Source organism: Bos taurus, chromosome 8 (assembly GCF_002263795.3).
Source record: "Bos taurus isolate L1 Dominette 01449 registration number 42190680 breed Hereford chromosome 8, ARS-UCD2.0, whole genome shotgun sequence".
Classification (NCBI taxonomy): domain Eukaryota; kingdom Metazoa; phylum Chordata; class Mammalia; order Artiodactyla; family Bovidae; genus Bos; species Bos taurus.
This window is the reverse complement of record NC_037335.1, coordinates 26,120,274-26,139,949: the sequence shown is the minus strand read 5'-3', so window position 1 is coordinate 26,139,949 and position 19,676 is coordinate 26,120,274. Positions and strand designations below refer to the sequence as shown.

General features: G+C 37.7%; 1 protein-coding gene across 2 annotated transcripts in view; it reads left to right on the top strand.

The window, feature by feature from the left end:
* The window catches only part of ADAMTSL1 (ADAMTS like 1), a 1,134,169-nt gene that overhangs the window by 321,433 nt on the left and 793,060 nt on the right, over window positions 1-19,676 (top strand). For both annotated transcript variants that reach the window (XM_059889384.1, XM_024996068.2), the window contains exon 2: window positions 1,558-1,677. In XM_059889384.1, coding sequence (XP_059745367.1) covers window positions 1,558-1,677 — 120 coding nt within the window. The remainder of the gene's footprint in view (window positions 1-1,557; window positions 1,678-19,676) is intronic.

Genomic DNA, 19,676 nt, shown 5'->3' with positions numbered 1-19,676 from the left:
CACCCATATATTCCTTACAAATATTGCCAATGCCATGAAAAGGTATAAAAGTTAAAATAATATGAAAATAATATGGAGATAGTTTAACAGTTATCTATAGATATTATGAATGTGGTCTAAGAGCTTTATGTATGTTAAAAGGTTAGATTTTTATTTGTTCCTTGTGCTTTCAATGGTAATAGTGGCTCTTACTTTAAAATTTAGATTGTTGTGTTTAATTTCTGCTGTACATCACAGTGACTATTATATATATTCTTTTTTATGTCCTTTTCCATTATAGTTTATTGTAGGATATTGAATATAGTTCCCCATGCTATACAGTAGGGCCTTGTTGTTTATCCATCCTATACATAATAGTTCGCATCTGCTAATCCCAATCTCCCAATCCTTCTTTTCCCTACCCACCTTCCCCTTGGCAGCCGTTAAGTCTGTTCTCTCTATATGTATGAATGTGTTTCTGTTTCATAGATATGCTCATTTGTGTGGTATTTAAATTCCACATATAAGTGATATTCTATGGTATTTGTGTTTCTGACTAACTTCACTTAGTATGATAATCTCCAAGGTCCGTCCATGTTGTTCCAAATGGCAATAATGGCTGTTCTTTATTAAAACCTTACTATATGCAAGTCCTTGTACAAAGTACTTAACATATATTATCTCCTGTCCTCTCAGTGATCCAGTAATATGATATCTTTCCAGTTTTGTGATGAGTAAACTGAGGCTCAGAAACAGAGATGGTAGGAGGCCTGGGTGAATAGATACCAGTCCTTGAATTTCTAGAAGTTACTTAACAATTTGTCCTTCACCAGAGGAGGTTTGAGTAACTCAGTAGTAAAATGAGATAGTGAACACAAAAGGGTTTTAGATTCAGCCTTGTATTTGAGTGCTGGTGTCAGCACTTACCAAATTGGCAAACTCCTAAAACCCTTTTGCCTCCAGTTCCTAATTTGTAAAGCGTGGCTAATAACAGACACCTCCTGGGGCTGGTGCCAGATAACACGTGTAAAGAACCTGGTATGTGATAAGCTCTAGATAAAAATTCTCCAGTGCCTCCCACCAGAGTAGCTAAATGCATCTGGTTCTATTAAGTCCTGGAATAATTCAGGAAGTCTGATGTGGGTGCAGGCCAGCTGCTATACCCCTGCCAGTTGTTTGCAGGACATCAGGATCTACCTAGACGCTCAGAGAAGACTAGGGATGGATCCCTGTGGGTACAAGACCCCTATTGTGAGGCATACAGATGGATATTCCAATGGACTAAATCTAGGAGTCTGACTATGCTTGACTTGGCCTCAAAGATAACTTAAAATCACTAAATTTTGACATTGTACGCCAGTCAATTAAGATGTGCCAACTTAGCAGGAGACTTTCCTGGCATCCATCCCACGAGCCACATGCCAGAATGTTCTAGTGGCTCTCACATGAATATGTATTTTTGTGCATCGTTTCTGATTGCCCTAATCAGACTTGAAATGAATCCAAGAGGTTAATTTCTCAGTGCCCCTCCCTCTGGGCTCAATCTGAAGGCTTAATTCGGCTCTCTTATCTCTCTAGGTATGTGGAGACCAAAGCCAAGGGGCTGTTTTCCTAAGGGAATTTACACTGATTCGAAGAGAGAGTCTACATGAAGATTTCCTGTCTGACCTCTTGAATAGTCACAAAACTGAAGACCCGGTACAGTGCCTCTTCTATTTATTCTTAGAAGCACAAAAGTTCAGTTGCTAATTCTGCCTCGTGGTGGTGGTTGATTTTCGCAAATCTAAAGAGGTTTGGATGGTATTTTCTCATATCCGTTGGCAGGGGAGGGAGACAGAGTGACAGGGGAGTGGACAGACTGCCTGGGGTAACTTTCTCACTTTTCCTGTGTCTGATGACCTTCAAACATTTTACTGGAATGGTGAAGTTTGTATGGGGCAGCATGTAGAGGAGTCACATGAAAATAACTGATGCTTTGCCAGTGAGTCTGAACTTGAAATGATTTAAATGAGTAAAGACAAAAAAGAAATTGATATGTAAAGCCCAAATTGTGGTATGGGTCAGTAGCAATGCCACCATCTTCCAATCCTGGCTTCTTTGTGGATATCTTTACTTCAAAGTGTTAGTTGTATTTATTTTATGAAAATTTGTTTCGTCTGTTGGTGGTTTGGGGAGAAAAATGAAAGTCTTAAAAAATGAGCTCTCAAAGGAAAGCAAGGGATAGAGTTGACTGGAGATGTCACGATGTAAATTCCTCTCTTTTTGCAAATCAAGCCGTGATTTGTAAGTTGTACTTGGGGTGAGAATGGGATAGATAACTTCTAAAAGTTCAAAATGTGGCTCTTCGTGGTGATGACCTTGTACTCAGAAGTATATTAAAATTAGAGGATGATGTATGAACAATAAGTCAGTGGATTTCTTGTCCAGTCATAAAATGGTAGGATCCCAGAAGATAATGTGTAAGAATACCTCCAAAAAAATTACACCTCCTCTACCCTGTGTTCTTATGGTCCTCTCTCAAGAAGGTGTTTTGGCATATATATCTCATCAACTTCTCTCCTAGACACCGAGTAGATTAAATCTCCCAGTGGTCACTCACAGGCCATCTTTACTGTTTTTGTCATGTCCACCTTCTCTGTGATGGACATTTACATTCTTTTCAAAGTTTGTGCCCAAGCTGTTAGCTACCAGGGTTCTTGGCCTCCTTAATCAATAGAAATTGATCAGAGTCTGAACAAGAAATTCAGGCAAGGCTTTAATGGGGCCCTTGCTGTAGCAAGGGGGAATGGGAACAAGCAACAGTTTCCCTTGCTGGCTTGCTCACTGGGACGGGGGCGGGGCACGAGCTGGTCCCTTATGTAGGGTAAGGGACCGGGTGTGTCCAGGGGTTGGACCCGAGGAGTGTCCTCGGTAGTTTCCCTACCCCTTAGCTGCTAGTGTGTGCAGGGGACATGCGCAGTAACCTGCTCGTGTTCCCGAACCCCTGCTTTTGCTCCCGGCTCCTCAGAAGGGGGAAGTTGAGCTTTTTGGTCTCTTTGTTTCTTGTCCAGATTTGCTCCAATTGTGCATGTATGTTAGTTATTTTCAGTCCCTTATAGTTTGTTTGCATTTTGTTGCTCTAGGAGACTTTTGTCCAGGTACGAGCATTGCAGCAAAGGGTCCTAGGTCCCAGCCTCTCTCAGAGTGGGCAGGAATGGTACTGAAATTTCCCAAGTGTACTGTCATTTATTTTCAAATGCTTCATATAATCTATTTTATTTACATATGTATATTAAACTCTGCAAATGCAGAGGCTGCCTTTTGAACTTTAACTGTTTGCTCAAAGCTTTCTTGGTGATCTACTATGGGACACACACACTGCCAGCAAAATTTTATGATTTCTTTAATGAATGTTATCTTGTAATTACATTTTAATTTTGTCCCATTTGATGTCATTCAGTGTCTGAAGTAGTTAGCTCATTTTGGACTTGGTTTATGCAAAAGTCCTAGAAAGTGCTGCTATGTGGATACTCTATGCAAACTTCCTGTGTAAGTCTAATTATTACATAATTTATACCATAAAGGAAATTGAATAATATGAGCTAATTATGAACATAATGGAATTATCTAAGTGGTGCCACTAAAAACAATGTTTGTCATTTGGCAAGCATTGAAGCTGTCCCAAACATTATTATTACATAGTATTACATTGATCTGACCTGCCTCTTGAGAAACCTATATGCAGGTCAGGAAGCAACAGTTAGAACTGGACATGGAACAACAGACTGGTTCCAAATAGGAAAAGGAGTATGTCAAGGCTGTATATTGTCACCCTGCTTATTTAACTTCTATGCAGAGTACATCATGAGAAATGCTGGGCTGGAAGAAGCACAAGCTGGAATCAAGATTGCTGGGAGAAATATCAATAACCTCAGATATGCAGATGACACCACCCTTATGGCAGAAAGTGAAGAGGAACTAAAAAGCCTCTTGATGAAAGTGAAAGAGGAGAGTCAAAAAGTTGGCTTAAAGCGCAACATTCAGGAAACTAAGATCGTGGCATCTGGTCCCATCATTTCATGGCAAATAGATGGGGAAACAGTGGAAACAGTGTCAGACTTTATTTTGGGGGGCTCCAAAATCACTGCAGATGGTGATTGCAGCCATGAAATTAAAAGATGCTTACTCCTTGGAAGGAAAGTTATGACCAATCTAGACAGCATATTGAAAAGCAGAGAGATTACTTTGCCAAAAAAGGTTCATCTAGTCAAGGCTATGGTTTTTCCAGTGGTCATGTATGGATGTGAGAGTTGGACTCTGAAGAAAGCTGAGCGCCAAAGAATTGATACTTTTGAACTGTGGTATTGGAGAAGACTCTTGAGAGTCCCTTGGACTGCAAGGAGATCCACCAGTCCATCCTAAAGGAGATCAGCCCTGGGTGTTTTTTGGAAGGAATGGTGCTAAAGCTGAAACTCCAGTACTTTGGCCACCTCATGCGAAGAGTTGACTCATTGGAAAAGACTCTGATGCTGGGAGGGATTGGGGGCAGGAGGAAAGGGGGACAACAGAGGGTGAGATGGCTGGATGGCATCACTGACTCAATGGACGTGAGTCGGAGTGAACTCCAGGAGTTGGTGATGGACAGGGAGGCCTGGCGTGCTGGGATTCATGGGGTCGCAAAGAGTTGGACACAACTGAGCTACTGAACTGAACTGAACTGAAAACTGCGTGCTGCCAAATTTCCTCAAATTTACTGAGGTCACAAGTAGTTGAGTGGGTAGAAGCATTTAAGCTGAAAGAGAAATTACTGACCAACACAAATGATCAGAACTGGAGTTGTACAAGAACATGTGAGGGAAAAGGAAAAGGCAAAGCTTCCTGAATACCAGAAGCTACTTCAGCCTCCTAAAAAGTTTATGAAATTCTAACAATTTCTTCAGAGGGTGTGTCTCTCTGAGAACTTCATTTGGCCCACAGGCTATAAAACTTTTAAAGTGTCACTTTATTTTCCAAATAGACATGGAAAGATGAATCACCATAATCTCTGTGTTTGTTTAAAGGGAAGAGTTCAAACATGAGTTGTTACTTGTACTTGTAGCCAGAAAAGTGAAACTCCTTTTGTGCCTCTTTTATATGAGTTTCTGCTCATTGGAAGGAAGGAAAATGGGAGAGTCATGAACAGGACAGCTTCCTGGGTCACCAAAACCACTTCACAAAGGCAGTGGGTGAGAGAGAAAAAGTGGTTTCACAACATAATCTGTTTGTACAATTCTGTTTTCAGGTAAATCCTCCCTAGTAACCCATTGACATTTATACACTTATTTTATCTTTCCTGCTAGGTTAGTATTTCTGTTCCTTGCGGCCAGGACCCATGTAGATTCTCACCTTCTTGGGATGTCCCCAGCTCTTGTATATGATAAGTGATATGATAAATTAGTTGTGTTAAGTATTTGTTGATGGAAAAAAAACACCACTACCATTCCCTATTGCCCTGTGGTTAACATTTTTATATCAAAAACACTGTAAGAATTCTATCACAGAATACACGTGAAAAAAGCTTTATACATGAAAATCTTTCTAAATGCAAAGTGATTATTGTTAAAATGGTATGAAAGATTTCAGTTTTTAATGAGGTGATGAAAAACTGTTTGGAATTATCTTCCATGTGGTCCTTTCAAGCCATTGTATGGGTTTATAATAAAGAATGTGAATTTGAGGATGTTTGCCTACTAGACTTTATAGTTGTGGAAGTAACAAATGTATCCCCAATATGTCTAACATTTTGGAAGTAGAATTAACTGTGCCAAACAGCTTGTCATACTTCTGGGTAAAATTATTCCCATCTTTTTTAGGTCTGTAATTTTTCTTTGTTCATACTATTTCTTTACCCTTTCAAATAACTTTTGAAAACCAGAACAGCCTCACTTACCACTTGTTTGTGGAACTCTTTCACGTAAAAGCCTAATTTTGGGGGGTCACTTTTTGACTTTTAAGTGACACTTTGTCAATTCCTCCTCAACTAGGGCTTTTGTCATGAGTTTATTTTCACGTTGCATTCGAAAAACTTTTCTGTTAGCTTTCTGTAAGAGGGTGAATTCCATTCACCACCCTTGGAAAAGCAATATAAGTGAGGCGTTCTTCTAGAATCCATGGCAGGTGACCAAACTTCTAATCTTAGCCTGAAAGTCTGAGTGTATGTGATTTGTGTTGTATGCAGAAAGAGCTTGTTTGTCAAAGGCTGTTAGTCATTATCAGAATAGTCAAGATACAGATCGTATAGGTTTGCATTGTCAGCTGTATACAACAAAGTCAGGATACAAATTAACATGAAATTCACTACAGAATGAAATTTTCTTCAGTATGTAGTCAGTGCAAACATTGCTTGCTTGTAGATCTGTAGTTCACAGAACGTTATTTAAGCCGCTGCTCTCCCTTGGTATAGAAGAAAAGTTATTTAAATAATTTATTATAAAATAAATCATAATGTATTCCAATTGAGGATACCATGTTCCTTTTCATGACTGGTAAAATAGAGGTGTCATTTGTAGAATAGAGGTGAACTTTCAAGAGACGATTTAGAGAAACTCCTATCTTTAAAGACTGTGTGAAAAGATGGAGATTGTTTTTAAGGTCATGTCAGTAATTTTCTGAAGCTCAACTAAAACCACAAAAAAAAGCAGTTTATTTAAAAACAGTTCTGCTTTAATTTAACTTATTTCTTCTTCCTCACTTGGGAAGACTGGCTGGGGAAGGGAGTGTAGGAGCACAAGTTTCATTTCTATGAACTAAAAAATTAGTTCAACACTTAGATAAAATGGCCTATAATTATTCCCATATGTTCTCAAGGTGTTTACCAGCCTCTTTTTCAACTCTGCCAAGGGAGAGGAAACATGAGAATTCAACTGCTAAGGTCTGACGATAATAATTTCTTAATTATATTTCTAAGCTGGCTACTATTTCAGAGTATTTAGTGGACATAAATTCCAGGAAGTAGAAATATGTCAAGAGCAAGCAAGTTACTAAGAGTGACTCACTTTATTGCTCTCTGTTGAGCGTCTTCTCACCTGCATTCATTCAGCACAGTCTTACCTTTTCTCCAAACAAAAGTTTGATCTATTTGTCCCCTTGCACATGTGCTCAAAACTCCTTGTGCTCAAAGTTACTTCTGGCTTCATAAAGCCTTGTATTTAGTGACCACCATAGTTTTTTCTTAACTAATTATATGGAAAGGAGAAATGTGCAGTGGTATTGAAGGAGCCAGATGGTTTGAAAGTGGAAGTATATTCTAATCCCATCTTTGATGTTTGTGTCATGCTTATAGGTATTATTTGAACTGGCTACCAAAATTCCTTCTTGGGAAAATATGCTGAGATAGAAAGATTGGATTTAGTTTTAGTACCTTTGCTACTTTGAGTTATGTAATAAGACATCACAAAAGAAAAATCACAACACCCTGCAAAGTATGTGTAATATGTCACTGTGTAAGGGTTTTAAATGGTTTTATTTGCCAGTGTTTGCAGGACTTCTCTGATTCATTATGACTCTTCCTGTCATGAACTATTAAAAATACTTAAGGTTCTCCATATGAATATTTTACATAACTGCACATTTTCTGATTTTTTTTGTATTCTAAACTAATAACCTATGATATTTCTACATTTTCTATGAAAAAGAGAAAGCTTACAGAAGACCAAATGCACACCAAACACTTTACTAAGGTATTGATAACAGATTCCTCAGAACAACTCAAGAGAGGGAACAGTAGCTCCATCTTACAGTAGTAATAACCAATCAGGAATGTAATTCTTGAAAGATACTACTTATACTTGTAATAAAACTCTAAGAACTGAAATAGGTACAAAATATGAATAAGAGTATCAATGAATAACTCAATGATAAACAGTTCATTTGTAGCATGTTCTTTCCTAGTATATAGACAAAGCCAATGAAACCAATAATTGATTGTATCCAAAGGCAAAACAATTTAAATAAGAAAAAAGAGGGAGAGGGAGAAAAAAATAAATAACACTGGTTGTCTGCAATAGCAAGCTGGGCTTTTCATTTCTTGCTGATTAGCTGGCAGCTACCAAGGAGGCCATAAGAGTGGTGTCATCTGCATATCTGAGGTTATTGATATTTCTCCCAGAAATCTTGATTCCAGCTTGTGCTTCTTCCAGCCCAGCGTTTCTCATGATGTATTCTGAATATAAGTTAAATAAGCAGGGTGACAATATACAGCCTTGACGTACTCCTTTTCCTATTTGTAACCAATCTGTTGTTCCATGTCCAGTTCTAACTGTTGCTTCCTGACCTGCATATAGGTTTCTCAAGAGGCAGGTCAGGTGGTCTGGGATTCCCATCTCTTTCAGAATTTTCCACAGTTTATTGTGATCCACACAGTCAAAGGCTTTGGCATAGTCAATAAAGCAGAAATAGATGTTTTTCTGGAACTCTCTTGCTTTTTCCATGATCCAGCGGATGTTGGCAATTTGATCTCTGGTTCCTCTGCCTTTCCTAAAACCAAAGTAGAGGAACTAAAAGCCTCTTGATGAAAGTGAAAGAGGAGAGTGAAAAAGTTGGCTTAAAGCTCAACATTCAGAAAACGAAGATCGTGGCATCTGGTCCCATCACTTCATGGGAAATAGATTGGGAAACAGTGTCAGACTTTATTTTTGTGGGCTCCAAAATCACTGCAGATGGTGACTGCAGCCATGAAATTAAAAGACGCTTACTCCTTGAAAGGAAAGTGATGACCAACCTAGACAGCATATTCAAAAGCAGAGCCATTACTTTGCCAACAAAGGTCCATTTAGTCAAGGCTATGGTTTTTCCAGTGGTCACGTAAGGATGTGAAAGTTGGACTGTGAAGAGAGCTGAGCACCGAAGAATTGATGCTTTTGAACTGTGGTGTTGGAGAAGACTCTTGAGAGTCCCTTGGACTGCAAGGAGATCCAACCAGTCCATCCTAAAGGAGACCAGTCCTGGTGTTCATTGGAAAGACTGATGTTGAGGCTGAAACTCCAATACTTTGGCCACCTCATGCGAAGAGTTGACTCGTTGAAAAAAGACCCTGATGCTGGGAGGGATTGGGGGCAGTAGGGGAAGGGGATGACAGAGGATGAGATGGCTGGATAGCATCACCGACTCGACGCACATGAGTTTGGGTGAACTCCAGGAGTTGGTGATGGACGGGGAGGGCTGGTGTGCTGCGATTCATGGGATTGCAAAGAGTTGGACATGACTAAGCGACTGAATTGAACTGAACTGAACCAAGGAGGCCAGTGAGTCTTTTGCCTTAAACAACTAACTGAATCATCAGCGACTACTGTGTGTCCATGGATTCTGTAGAAAACATTGAGGTTAATTGTGTGCATGCATGATGGATGGGCTTTCTCTTCACTTGGTTGAGTTTCCATGTTAATAGCCCCTTTTCATTACACCGTAGTATATAATTTCTGTGATCAAAATTTCTCAGGATAAAGTTATAAACCTTTACTGAGTGATATAAAAAGACAAATAAATGAAGAGATATGCAGTGTTTATGAATGGGAAGTCTTTATATCACAAAGATTCCAAATTCCCCACAAATTAATAAATATATCTAGTATAAGCAGAGTACTTTTGAAAAAGAAAAGAGATGGAGCCATGCCCTACTGATATGAAGACTCACAACAAAGCTATTAAAACTAAAACAGTGTGATTTTAGAACATAGGCAAACAGACCAACATAGATGACTAAGAATCCTATAGACACACACATATAACAGAAGTATTACAAATAATTGGAAAAAGATGTATTAATCAATAAACATTCACTAGGACTTTAAAACTTATAAATGAAAATGTAGAATTTATTTATGACTTCACAGTTGGAAGATTCTCTTAAGACATAAAGAGCCCAACCTGTAAAAGAAAATATTGATACTTTAAATTAGATTAAAATTTAATATGTAGTTAAGTGTTTAATGTCTAAAAGTTTATGGGCAATGAAAAGATGACACAAGTTGGAAAACATTTTTTGCAATGTATATAACTGGCAAAAAGTAATACCTTTAATATATAAAGAACTCCTAGAATTTATATTTAAAAAGACAGTCCAGTGGGGGGACAAAAAAGCAAGGATCATCAGAAAGAGATATAAATAACTAATACTCACTAAATATATGTTCAACCATATTAGTCATCAATGATTTACAAATTAAAATAACAAGGACATGGCATTTGATACCCACTGGATTGAAAAAAAAAAAAAAACAACAAAAGAACTGTCAAAGGCACTGTCAGTGAGGAAGAAGTAATAAGAAATACTCCTATATTGCTGTTGGGGTATAAATTGGTGTAGCTATTTTAAACAGTAACTTGCCAATGTCTATAAAGTTGAATATGAACACGTGTTGCTTCTCACCGATTTCCCTTTAGGAATCTACCCTGGAGAAACACAGATATGTTTAATATAGTATTGAATATTATAGCCTAAAGTTGATAGAAAATCTTAAATATCCATCAGAAGGTAAATGGGTAAATATCTTGTGGTTTATTCTTATAATAAAATGCTTTCAAAGCAATTAAAATAGATAACTAGTTCCACATGCATTCATATAGATAAATCTCAAAAATATAATGTTGTGGGGGAAGATGAGACCACTGTGTAATATGATACTACTTTGTTGTTTGGTCACCAAGTCAAGTCCAACTCTTTGCAAACTCATGGACTGCAGCACACCAGACTACCCTGTCCTTCATTATCTCTCACAGTGTACTCAAATTCATGTCCATTGAGTTGGTGATGCCATCCAACAGTCTCATCCTCTGTTGCCCTCTTTCTTTTTGCCTTCAATCTTTCCCAGCATCAGGGTCTTTTCCAGTGAATTGGCTTTTCACATCAGGTAGCCAAAGTATTGGAGCTTCAGCTTTAGCATCAGTCCTTCCAGTGAACACCCAGGACTGATCTCCTTTAGGATAGACTAGTTGGATCTCTTTGCAGTCCACGGGACTCTCAACAGTCTTCTCCAGCACCAAAATTTGAAAGTATCAATTCTTTGGCACTCAGCCTTCTTTATGGTCTTACTCTTATATCCATATATGACTAGTGGGAAAACCATAGCTTTCACTATGTGGACATTTGTTGGGAGAGTGATGTCTTTGCTTTTTAATACACTGTCTAGGTTTGTCATAGCTTTCTTTCCAAGGAGCAAGCGTCTCAATTTCATGGATGCAGTCTATATCAATTTTAATATTACATAAATATTTATTAGATAGTGTATGGAGAAAACAGTTATAGACAAAAACAGAGGTGGGAAAGATATGCTTCAGCCTTGTAATGTTTGTGGCCCTCTGGACAGAGAGAGAAGAATTGGGTTGGGAAGGTGTGCGTAGCTTACTTTATCTTAAATATTTTATTTAAAAATATATGGTAAAATGGTAATATGTATTTAAATAGCTAGTGGTTTACAGAAAAGTTTATTTTATTATTCACTGCAATTTTTTATGGTTCAAGTATTTATAAGTACATGCATAATAAAACCTTCAGGATAATATTTGGCAAATAATCAGCACAAAATAAATGCTGTTTTTATTAGCAGTGGTTGAACTGACAAATCATTGAAACATAAAGTGACAAAGCTTGGCACCCAGGATTTAATATGCACACTATTCACATTTTTGCCTCATAATATAATTAAAGAGTAGTCAGATGTAGGACAAGAGACCGCAAGACCACGGGGCCTCCTATCAGTTCATGAACTGCAACGCTAGTAAATAATGTCAAGATGATGAATCTCGGCATTTAAGGAGAGGGACTACTTTTTCACACTTGACCTTTGGAATTAACTGAAAAAACCATTATCATTTAAGAAAAAGGTTTTTTTTCTATATCCATTTCTAACTTACATATAGCTTATACAGTTCCTCCTTGCTGAGTTGTCCTCCATTTGCTAGGATTCTGTCATTACCTCCAAACAACAAATAGCTAACAAGATGAATTATCTAAAAGACACCCAAATAAATGTGAAGCACTAAAAATCCTAAATCTTTTTTTAAAGAATAGATTTTTAAGATCAAACAACCTCAATTTTAAAGAGTAGATTTTTAAGATCAAACAACCTCTGAAATTAAATAAAGCATAATTCTCTTTTAAAGATTTAACATCATTTCAGAAATACATAAATTACACGTATGAAATTTAGGACTCTTTTTGTGCACATTTTCAAGTTTCATACTGTAAGCTTGTTCCCCAAAAGTCTTTGCCAGGAATGGTGAAATTTCAATATTAAATATTCTAGGCATGAATTCAGCTTTATTCCTGTAAGCTAGTATTCAAATTTCTGGGGTAGTCTCCACTTATAGTTATCCTAAAGTAAGCTAACATACTTTAAATATTAATTATCTTTAGTGAAAGTTATAAATGTGAGGAGCTGACTGTTTGCTGCTTAACATCAGAACTTTCCTAGTAAGCTTAAACTAACTCTATGGGCTGTAATGTAAATTACACCTCAGAAAATCACTTGGGGCACCAAAGAATAATTTATTGCTTCCTTAATATAAAGAGCTAATTCATCTCATGGAAAGACAAATCACTTTTAAAGGAGTTCCTTAGCTGTTTATAAGTTACCGCTCAAGCTATCAGCATGTGTACTGGGTGTAAATGCCTATCTTTATTAATATGCCATTTTTGACTTCGTTGTGTGTAGATGCGTGGCCCATCAGTGCCGATGTGTGTACATGCTAAGCCATTTCAGTCATGTCTGACTCTCTGCGACGCTATGGGCTATAACCTGCCAGGTTCCTCTGTCCTCCGGATTCTCCAGGCAAGAATACTGGAGTGGGTTTCCGTGCCCTCCTCCAGGGGATCTTCCTGATCCAGGGATCGAACCTGCGTCTCTTAGGTCTCCTGCACTGGCAGGCAGGTTCTTTGCTACTAGTGCCGCGTGGAAAGCGTCAGTCCATCAGTAGCTGAAGGCAAGTAGAGAAGAGTGATTACTGACTCCTCTGGCAGCTGGACTAGGGCTTTCTTCACTAGATGTCTGCATAGGGTGGTGCTGAGTAGTTTCTGGGAGGTTAGAAGACAATCTAATGGAATTTTGTGAATAAGAATACAAATTCTTTTACCTGAATTTAAGAAGCTATGAGAGGATACTGTGGGTTGTATGTAGGGGCAAAATGTCACTTTGATGTAGCACATCCTCTTAGAGGTTCTTTTTTTAAATTTTCTGATATAAATAGACCTTTTTTTTTTTTTGGAGTAGGTTCTGTTTCAGAGTAGGTAAAAATGTAGACCTTTAAACAGTCCTTAATTAGGTTGGCCAGTTGAAGCAAAACCTTAAAACATCACTTACAACGTAATATTATTGAATAGATGTAATCTCTAAATGTTGATTTTAAAATCCTGTATACCATTTTGTCTTTGTTATAGTAACTTATAGGTAAAAAATAATAATGTCATATTTTTGTTCAAAAAGCTAAAAATAAAGCTGTAAAACAACCATATGACCCAGCAGTTCCACTCCTGAGTATATATTTGGAAAAAACACACACTAATTAAAAAAGATACATGCACCCCAAAATTCATACCAGTGTTATTAACAATTGCCAAGATATAGAAGCAATCTTAGTGTCCATCAACAGAAGAGTATATACAGAAGATGTGATACACACATACACACACACAAAGTGGAATACTACTCGGCCATAAAAGAAAAATTAATGTAATAATGTAATTTTTCCATTTGCAGAAATGTGGATGGACTTGAAGGACTTTATACTAAGTGAAGTGTCAGAGAAAGACAAATATGTGGAATATAAAAATATGACATTAATACATGGAATTAAAAAATATAACACTACTGAACATATATAAGCCAACTCACAGATATAAAAACAAACTAGTGGGGAGAGGGAAGAGAGGAGGGGAAATATGGGGTAGAGAATTCAGAGGTACCAACTATTAGGTATAGAGAAGGGAGGGAGTGGTATTTTATTAGGTATTAAATAAGCTCTAAGAATATATTGTACAATATGAAAAATATAGCCAATAAAGCTAGCCAATATTTATAATCACTATAGATGGATTATAACTTTTAAAAAGTATGAATCCCTATATTGTACACATGATTATACATCAACTATACTTCAGTTTAAAAAAACCAGCATAATTACTCGGTGAAAAGTTTTGAAAAGGAGCACATTTTATTATTCCTTTGTATTATTTGATTTTGACTTGATATTGACAAAGAGGAGAATGACTACTTAAAGAAAAAAATTATTGTATGTATTACTTCAGTATATGTATGTAACTTTTGCCAAGAGAAAATAACTTTATCTACAATTAAATTGCTTTATCAAAACTAAAAACGTGGCATTCAATGTACAAATGTCGCTTATGGAGACGAAAACCTGAGAAGTGGTTGTGTTGTTGGTTTGAGGCTTTATTTCCAACTGACAATAAGACTTCAGGCAAGTCATGTAACTTTCTGAATCTTGCTTTCCTGACATTTTATTTTTTTTATTGAAATATAATTGATTTACAATGTTGTGTTAATTACTGCTTTCAACAAAGTAATTTAGTTTACATATTTATACATTATTTGTTTTTCATATTTGTTCTTTTCCATTATGGCTTATTATAGGATATTAAAGATAGTTCTCCGTGCCATAGTGTAAGACCGTGTTGTTTAACTGTGTTTAACTATGCTATATATGAAAACTTACATCTACTAACCCCAGCCTCCCACTCCCTCCCTTCTCTAACGCCCTCCCCCGTGGCAGTAACTACTCTGTTCTCTCTTTTCATGATTGTTTCTATTTCCCAGATAGGTTCATTTGTGTCATATTTTCGCTTCCATGTATAAGTGAGATGGTGTTTATCTTTGTGACTTCCTTCATTTAGTATGATCCGTTCTGGTTGCATCCGTGTTGCTGCAAATGGCATTATTTGGTCCTTCCTGACCTTTAAACTAAACATGCTCTGAATGATTCTGCAGCCTTAGATATTATGTTTCAAATTAGATATTTAATGGAAACTTCAAATTCCTTAACAGTTTTTTTTCCTTTTTTGTTTCAACATTAATGTGCACCACAGTGGTTCAACATGTAAGGCAAAGGCCTTGAATATGAAAGCTATAATTTCAATATACCACCTCTAGCACCCAGGGGAGGTAAATTAGACGGAAATGGTAGTAATTCTAATTAAACAATCAGGAAAAATCATGACAAGTTGGTTTTCAGCATCAAAAATGTCCATTTAAGTGTCTTTATTCTTTTTTAAAATTTTATTTATGTTTTAATTGAAGGATAATTGCTTTATAGAATTTCGTTTTCTGTCGAACATCAACATGAATCAGTCATAGGTATACATATATCCCCTCCGTCTTGAACCTCCCTCCCCTCTCCCTCCGCATCCCTCCCCTCTAGGTTGATACAGAGCCCCTGTTGGTCAGAGGTCCCATGTTGTCTCCAGTTTCTTCATTGTGTTTTGTGTGAGATCCATCACAGAGAGGAAATTTTTTGAACCTCCAAGAATGGCAATACACTGCTTTATCTCCCAAATCCTCCATGTCAAAAGCATGTACTACCTTGGGGTTGTCTTTCTGGATGTGAGGGTTTACCATAGATTTGTTGTGATGATCTTTAACATAAAATCTTTTGTAAGCTGGATAACCAGTTGCAGCTGTCCCAGCGGCAATGGTAACTGCTGCGATCCATTCAACTCATACGCTGGAAGTCTCACGGTGCCTTTGCTTGCAAGGGTGTGCACAGAACACAGCACAAACTGCCTTGCGTGGACAGCGAGGTGTACGTCCTAGGGCACTGACTCTAGGCTGCTACCACTGCAGTTTCTTTTTGATTTGATTTGAATCTTTTTTGACTCTACTCAAGTCATTTTTTATGGAAAAACCAATTATGTATTTCTGGAGTCAGATCTTCCCATTGTAGACTCACTTTCCTTCCAGTTCTTCACAATTACTGACTGCCCATTCATTCTCCATTAACTTTCACAAACATAATATCCCTAAAGTTCACTTTGCCTTTCACATAATGAGCACTTGTATGTCAAAGCTAATTATATGTTCTGGGAAAGTCCAGTTCCTCAAACAGAGTTTAATGTCAAAAACCCTTAGTGTGGCATGTACTTAATTCTAACTTGTTTCTGATGACATCCATTTAGACTTTCTTCACTCCAGCTTACTCAGACCATACTTTGTTCCTATATCAAATGATCAGTTCAGTGTTTTGCTCCTAGGGCATCTTATTCCTAGAATATCCTCCTCCCCTCTTTACTAGACCTTCATATATTAAACCAACCCTCTTCCCCCTGCTCCAGGAAGCTTGCTCTCTGAACTCCTACAGGACTCACTGTCCTAGATCATGGAAGCAGTCAGTGCCCTGCCTTCTTGGGCTGCCCAAAGGACACTAAACAGATGTGGCGAGTCCTTGGCTCAAGCTTCAGGACAGTTCCTTACCAGACTCTTAATTTGCAGATCATCCCTATCTGCCAAGAGTGGAGTATGAATGCAAGTCTGGGGAAACAAACAGGAAATCATGAGATCTCAGAAAATAGGATATGATGGAAGAACTAAGAAGGGAGTAGAGGAATAGGGAAGTAAGGATTTGGCCAAAAGTGTAGTGGAGCACAGGGAGTCAAAAAATAAGACTAGGAATTAATTCTGGGCTCCTGTTCCAAGAATGTTGTCCATTGGTTGAAGCATCTCTCTTATTTTGCATCCTCATTCATCTTTCTTATACATAGACCATCTACCCTGGAAATCTTTTGAGCAAGGACTAGGGCTTCCCTGATGGCTGATATAGTAAAGAATCTGTGTGCAATGCAGGAGACTCAGATTTGATCCCTGGGTCGGAATGGTTCCCTGGACAAGGGAGTGGCTATCCACTGCCTTGAAAATTCCATGGACAGAAGAGCCTGGCAGGCTGTAGTCCATGGGGTCACAAAGAGTCGGACCCGACTGAATGACTAACACAGTATGTTTTACATCACTTTGCCCAGCACACAAAATAGACTCTTAAGCAGAGTAAAAGTGATGTCACTCAGTGGTGTCCGACTCTTCGTGACCCCATGGACTGCAGCCTACCAGGCTCCTCCATCCATGGGATTTTCCAGGCAAGAGTACTGGAGTAGGTTGCCATTGCCTTCTCCATAAGCAGAGTAATCATGATGTAAAACAATAAAAATACCAGTAACAATAGTAATGCGAATGCCAATCATCATGTATTGTCGATGTCTTCTGCACCAGATACTGCCTAAGTCGCTTTGTATACCTATCTCATTAATCCTTGGAAGAAAGGATTAATGAGATAGGTATTAATCCTTTCTGAGATAGGTATTAATCCCACCCCACCCCAACAGATGAATAAATGAAAAGGAATTTACCCAAGGTCACAAAACTGATCTGTTACTTAAATGATTGAAACAATCCACATATGAAGAATACTGATTCATTTCACCAACAATTTCTGAGCACCTACTATATTCAACACACTAGTCTAAGGACTGGCTTCCCAGGTGGCACAGTGGTAATGATTCCACCTGCCAATGCAGCAGATGAAGGTTTGATCTCTGGGTCCAGAAGATCCCTTGGAGTAGGAAATGGCAACCCACTCCAGTATTCTTGCCTGAAAAATTCTATGGACAGAGGAGCCTGGCAGGCTTCATACATATGTGTGTGTGTGTGTGTGTGTGTGTGTGTGTATATATATATATATATATATATATATATATATATATAACTGCAAACTAAAATTATAGTTTTATATATATATATATATACACACACACACACACACTATATATATATAGTTTGCAGTTAGATTCCCACATAGAGTTATGGCTTTGCACACTCCATTGCCCTTCAGTGGGTTTGAGTGTGAGTGTATGTATGTTGAGGTAGCTGCTTGCCTCCAGTTTGAAAGTACAGATTAGTAGATTGGTTTGAAAGTTTGACTACTTACTATTTTGGTTAGTATTCCAAATTTCTATGGGGACTGTGGATCTTCATGCATTATATACAGCCCAAAGTATAAATGAGTGAGTGTATGGAGAATATATGTAGGAAGCTAAATTAAATAAATAAGTTTCTAGAAACTGTGATATCCTGTGCTGAACTCCAATTTCATATAATTATTATAAAGAACCAAAAAAAAAATTGGCCTAAGCTTTTCAAAAATCCTACCTTATTGGCATCTCAAAATGTATGACCCTGATGGGAATATGGCTAAAAGGTTGCATCACTTAGTATCAGATTTATTATATGTGACTGAAACCTCCCTAAGTAGTGGCATCAACATAGACATTTGCTTCTCTTTTATGTAAAAGAAGTTTTCTAGAGAGGGAAATTTCAAATTCAGTATGACCGGGGGTACCAGGGACTCAAGCTTATTCTACTTTTCTCCTAAATCCTTCTAGCCTCCCATTCTTAAGGATATGTTGTGATGCTAAATGAGCTCCTGCCATGATTCTCATTCTAGGAAATGGGAAAGAGGAAGGGACAAACAATAAGATAGTAATAAAGAAAAAGGCATCAATCAGCTGGCTCACAAGGACTTTCCCAGAAGCTGCCATTTAGTATTGCCTTTAACAACTCATTGGTAAGGGCTTAGTTACACAGACATGCCTAAGTGCAGAGAACTCTGAGCCATGAGTCTTTATATACTGCACAGCCATATTTTAGGGCAATTTAAGGAAGGGAAAATAAACTTTGAAGTGAGCCACTAAGATTTTCTCCCACAGTGAAGTACTAGGTGAAACAGTAATTCTAATAAATCCCCAAAATTATGCATGCTGAATGAGAAATTCATTTCCCAGTGGCTAATAGATTTTGGAGGATATTGAAATGGTTTTGGGTTTAGTGGTGATGGTTGCACAAAATACTAAGAACCACTGAGCTATACACTTTAAAACGGTGGGTTTTATGGTATATGCATGACACCTCAATTTTTAAAATGTGTATTCAATAAGTTTCAGTCAAAGAGGAGAGGACAAAGATGTAAAGACCTTTGTTTCCCAGAATGTAAGGAAGGTAGCTCAAAAGAGAGACCAAAAGCTATCACAATATGTCTCAGTGGTTCTGTTTTCTCAGAGGAGAGCCGCCCCCACACTAGGATGTCTGCCTGTTGTTGGAATGGAAGGAAGATGTTCAGATAATCTTAGGAGAAAACTGAGACACCTGTTGGTTAACTAACTTTCCAAGGTCACATCCTTTGTGTGGAGTAGAGCCTTGTTTCAAATTCAACAGTCTGGGTCTGTGCTGCATTCTCTTAACTGCTGCCCTACACTGAAAGACTATCTTGCTGGCAAAAGTGAGCTCTCTGATTTGGAGGAAGTCATCATCTTTTTTGGATTTTGTGATATTTATAATATATGCTTAAAATTAAATGTGAAGATAGTTAGCCGAGTGATTTCTTGAGGCAAGACTGGACATCATCTGCCTCGAGATTATCTCATTCATTTTCAAACTAAAATGTTCTCCTGGAGTAATTAGGACTGAGTGATCAATCATCAAGTCACACACACACAAATTACCAAGGAAGGTGACCTGCTACACTAGCCTTGCTTTTAATTAGATATTTAAAGCATATATTTCCTTTATCAAACTTCACCTGTTGCAATAAGACAAATTTTTTTCATTTTTTTTTCTTCTAGATGATCTCATATGGCCCTTGTAAGTGCATGTCTTGCTTTTGACAGGCATTGCATTTTCACTTAAAAT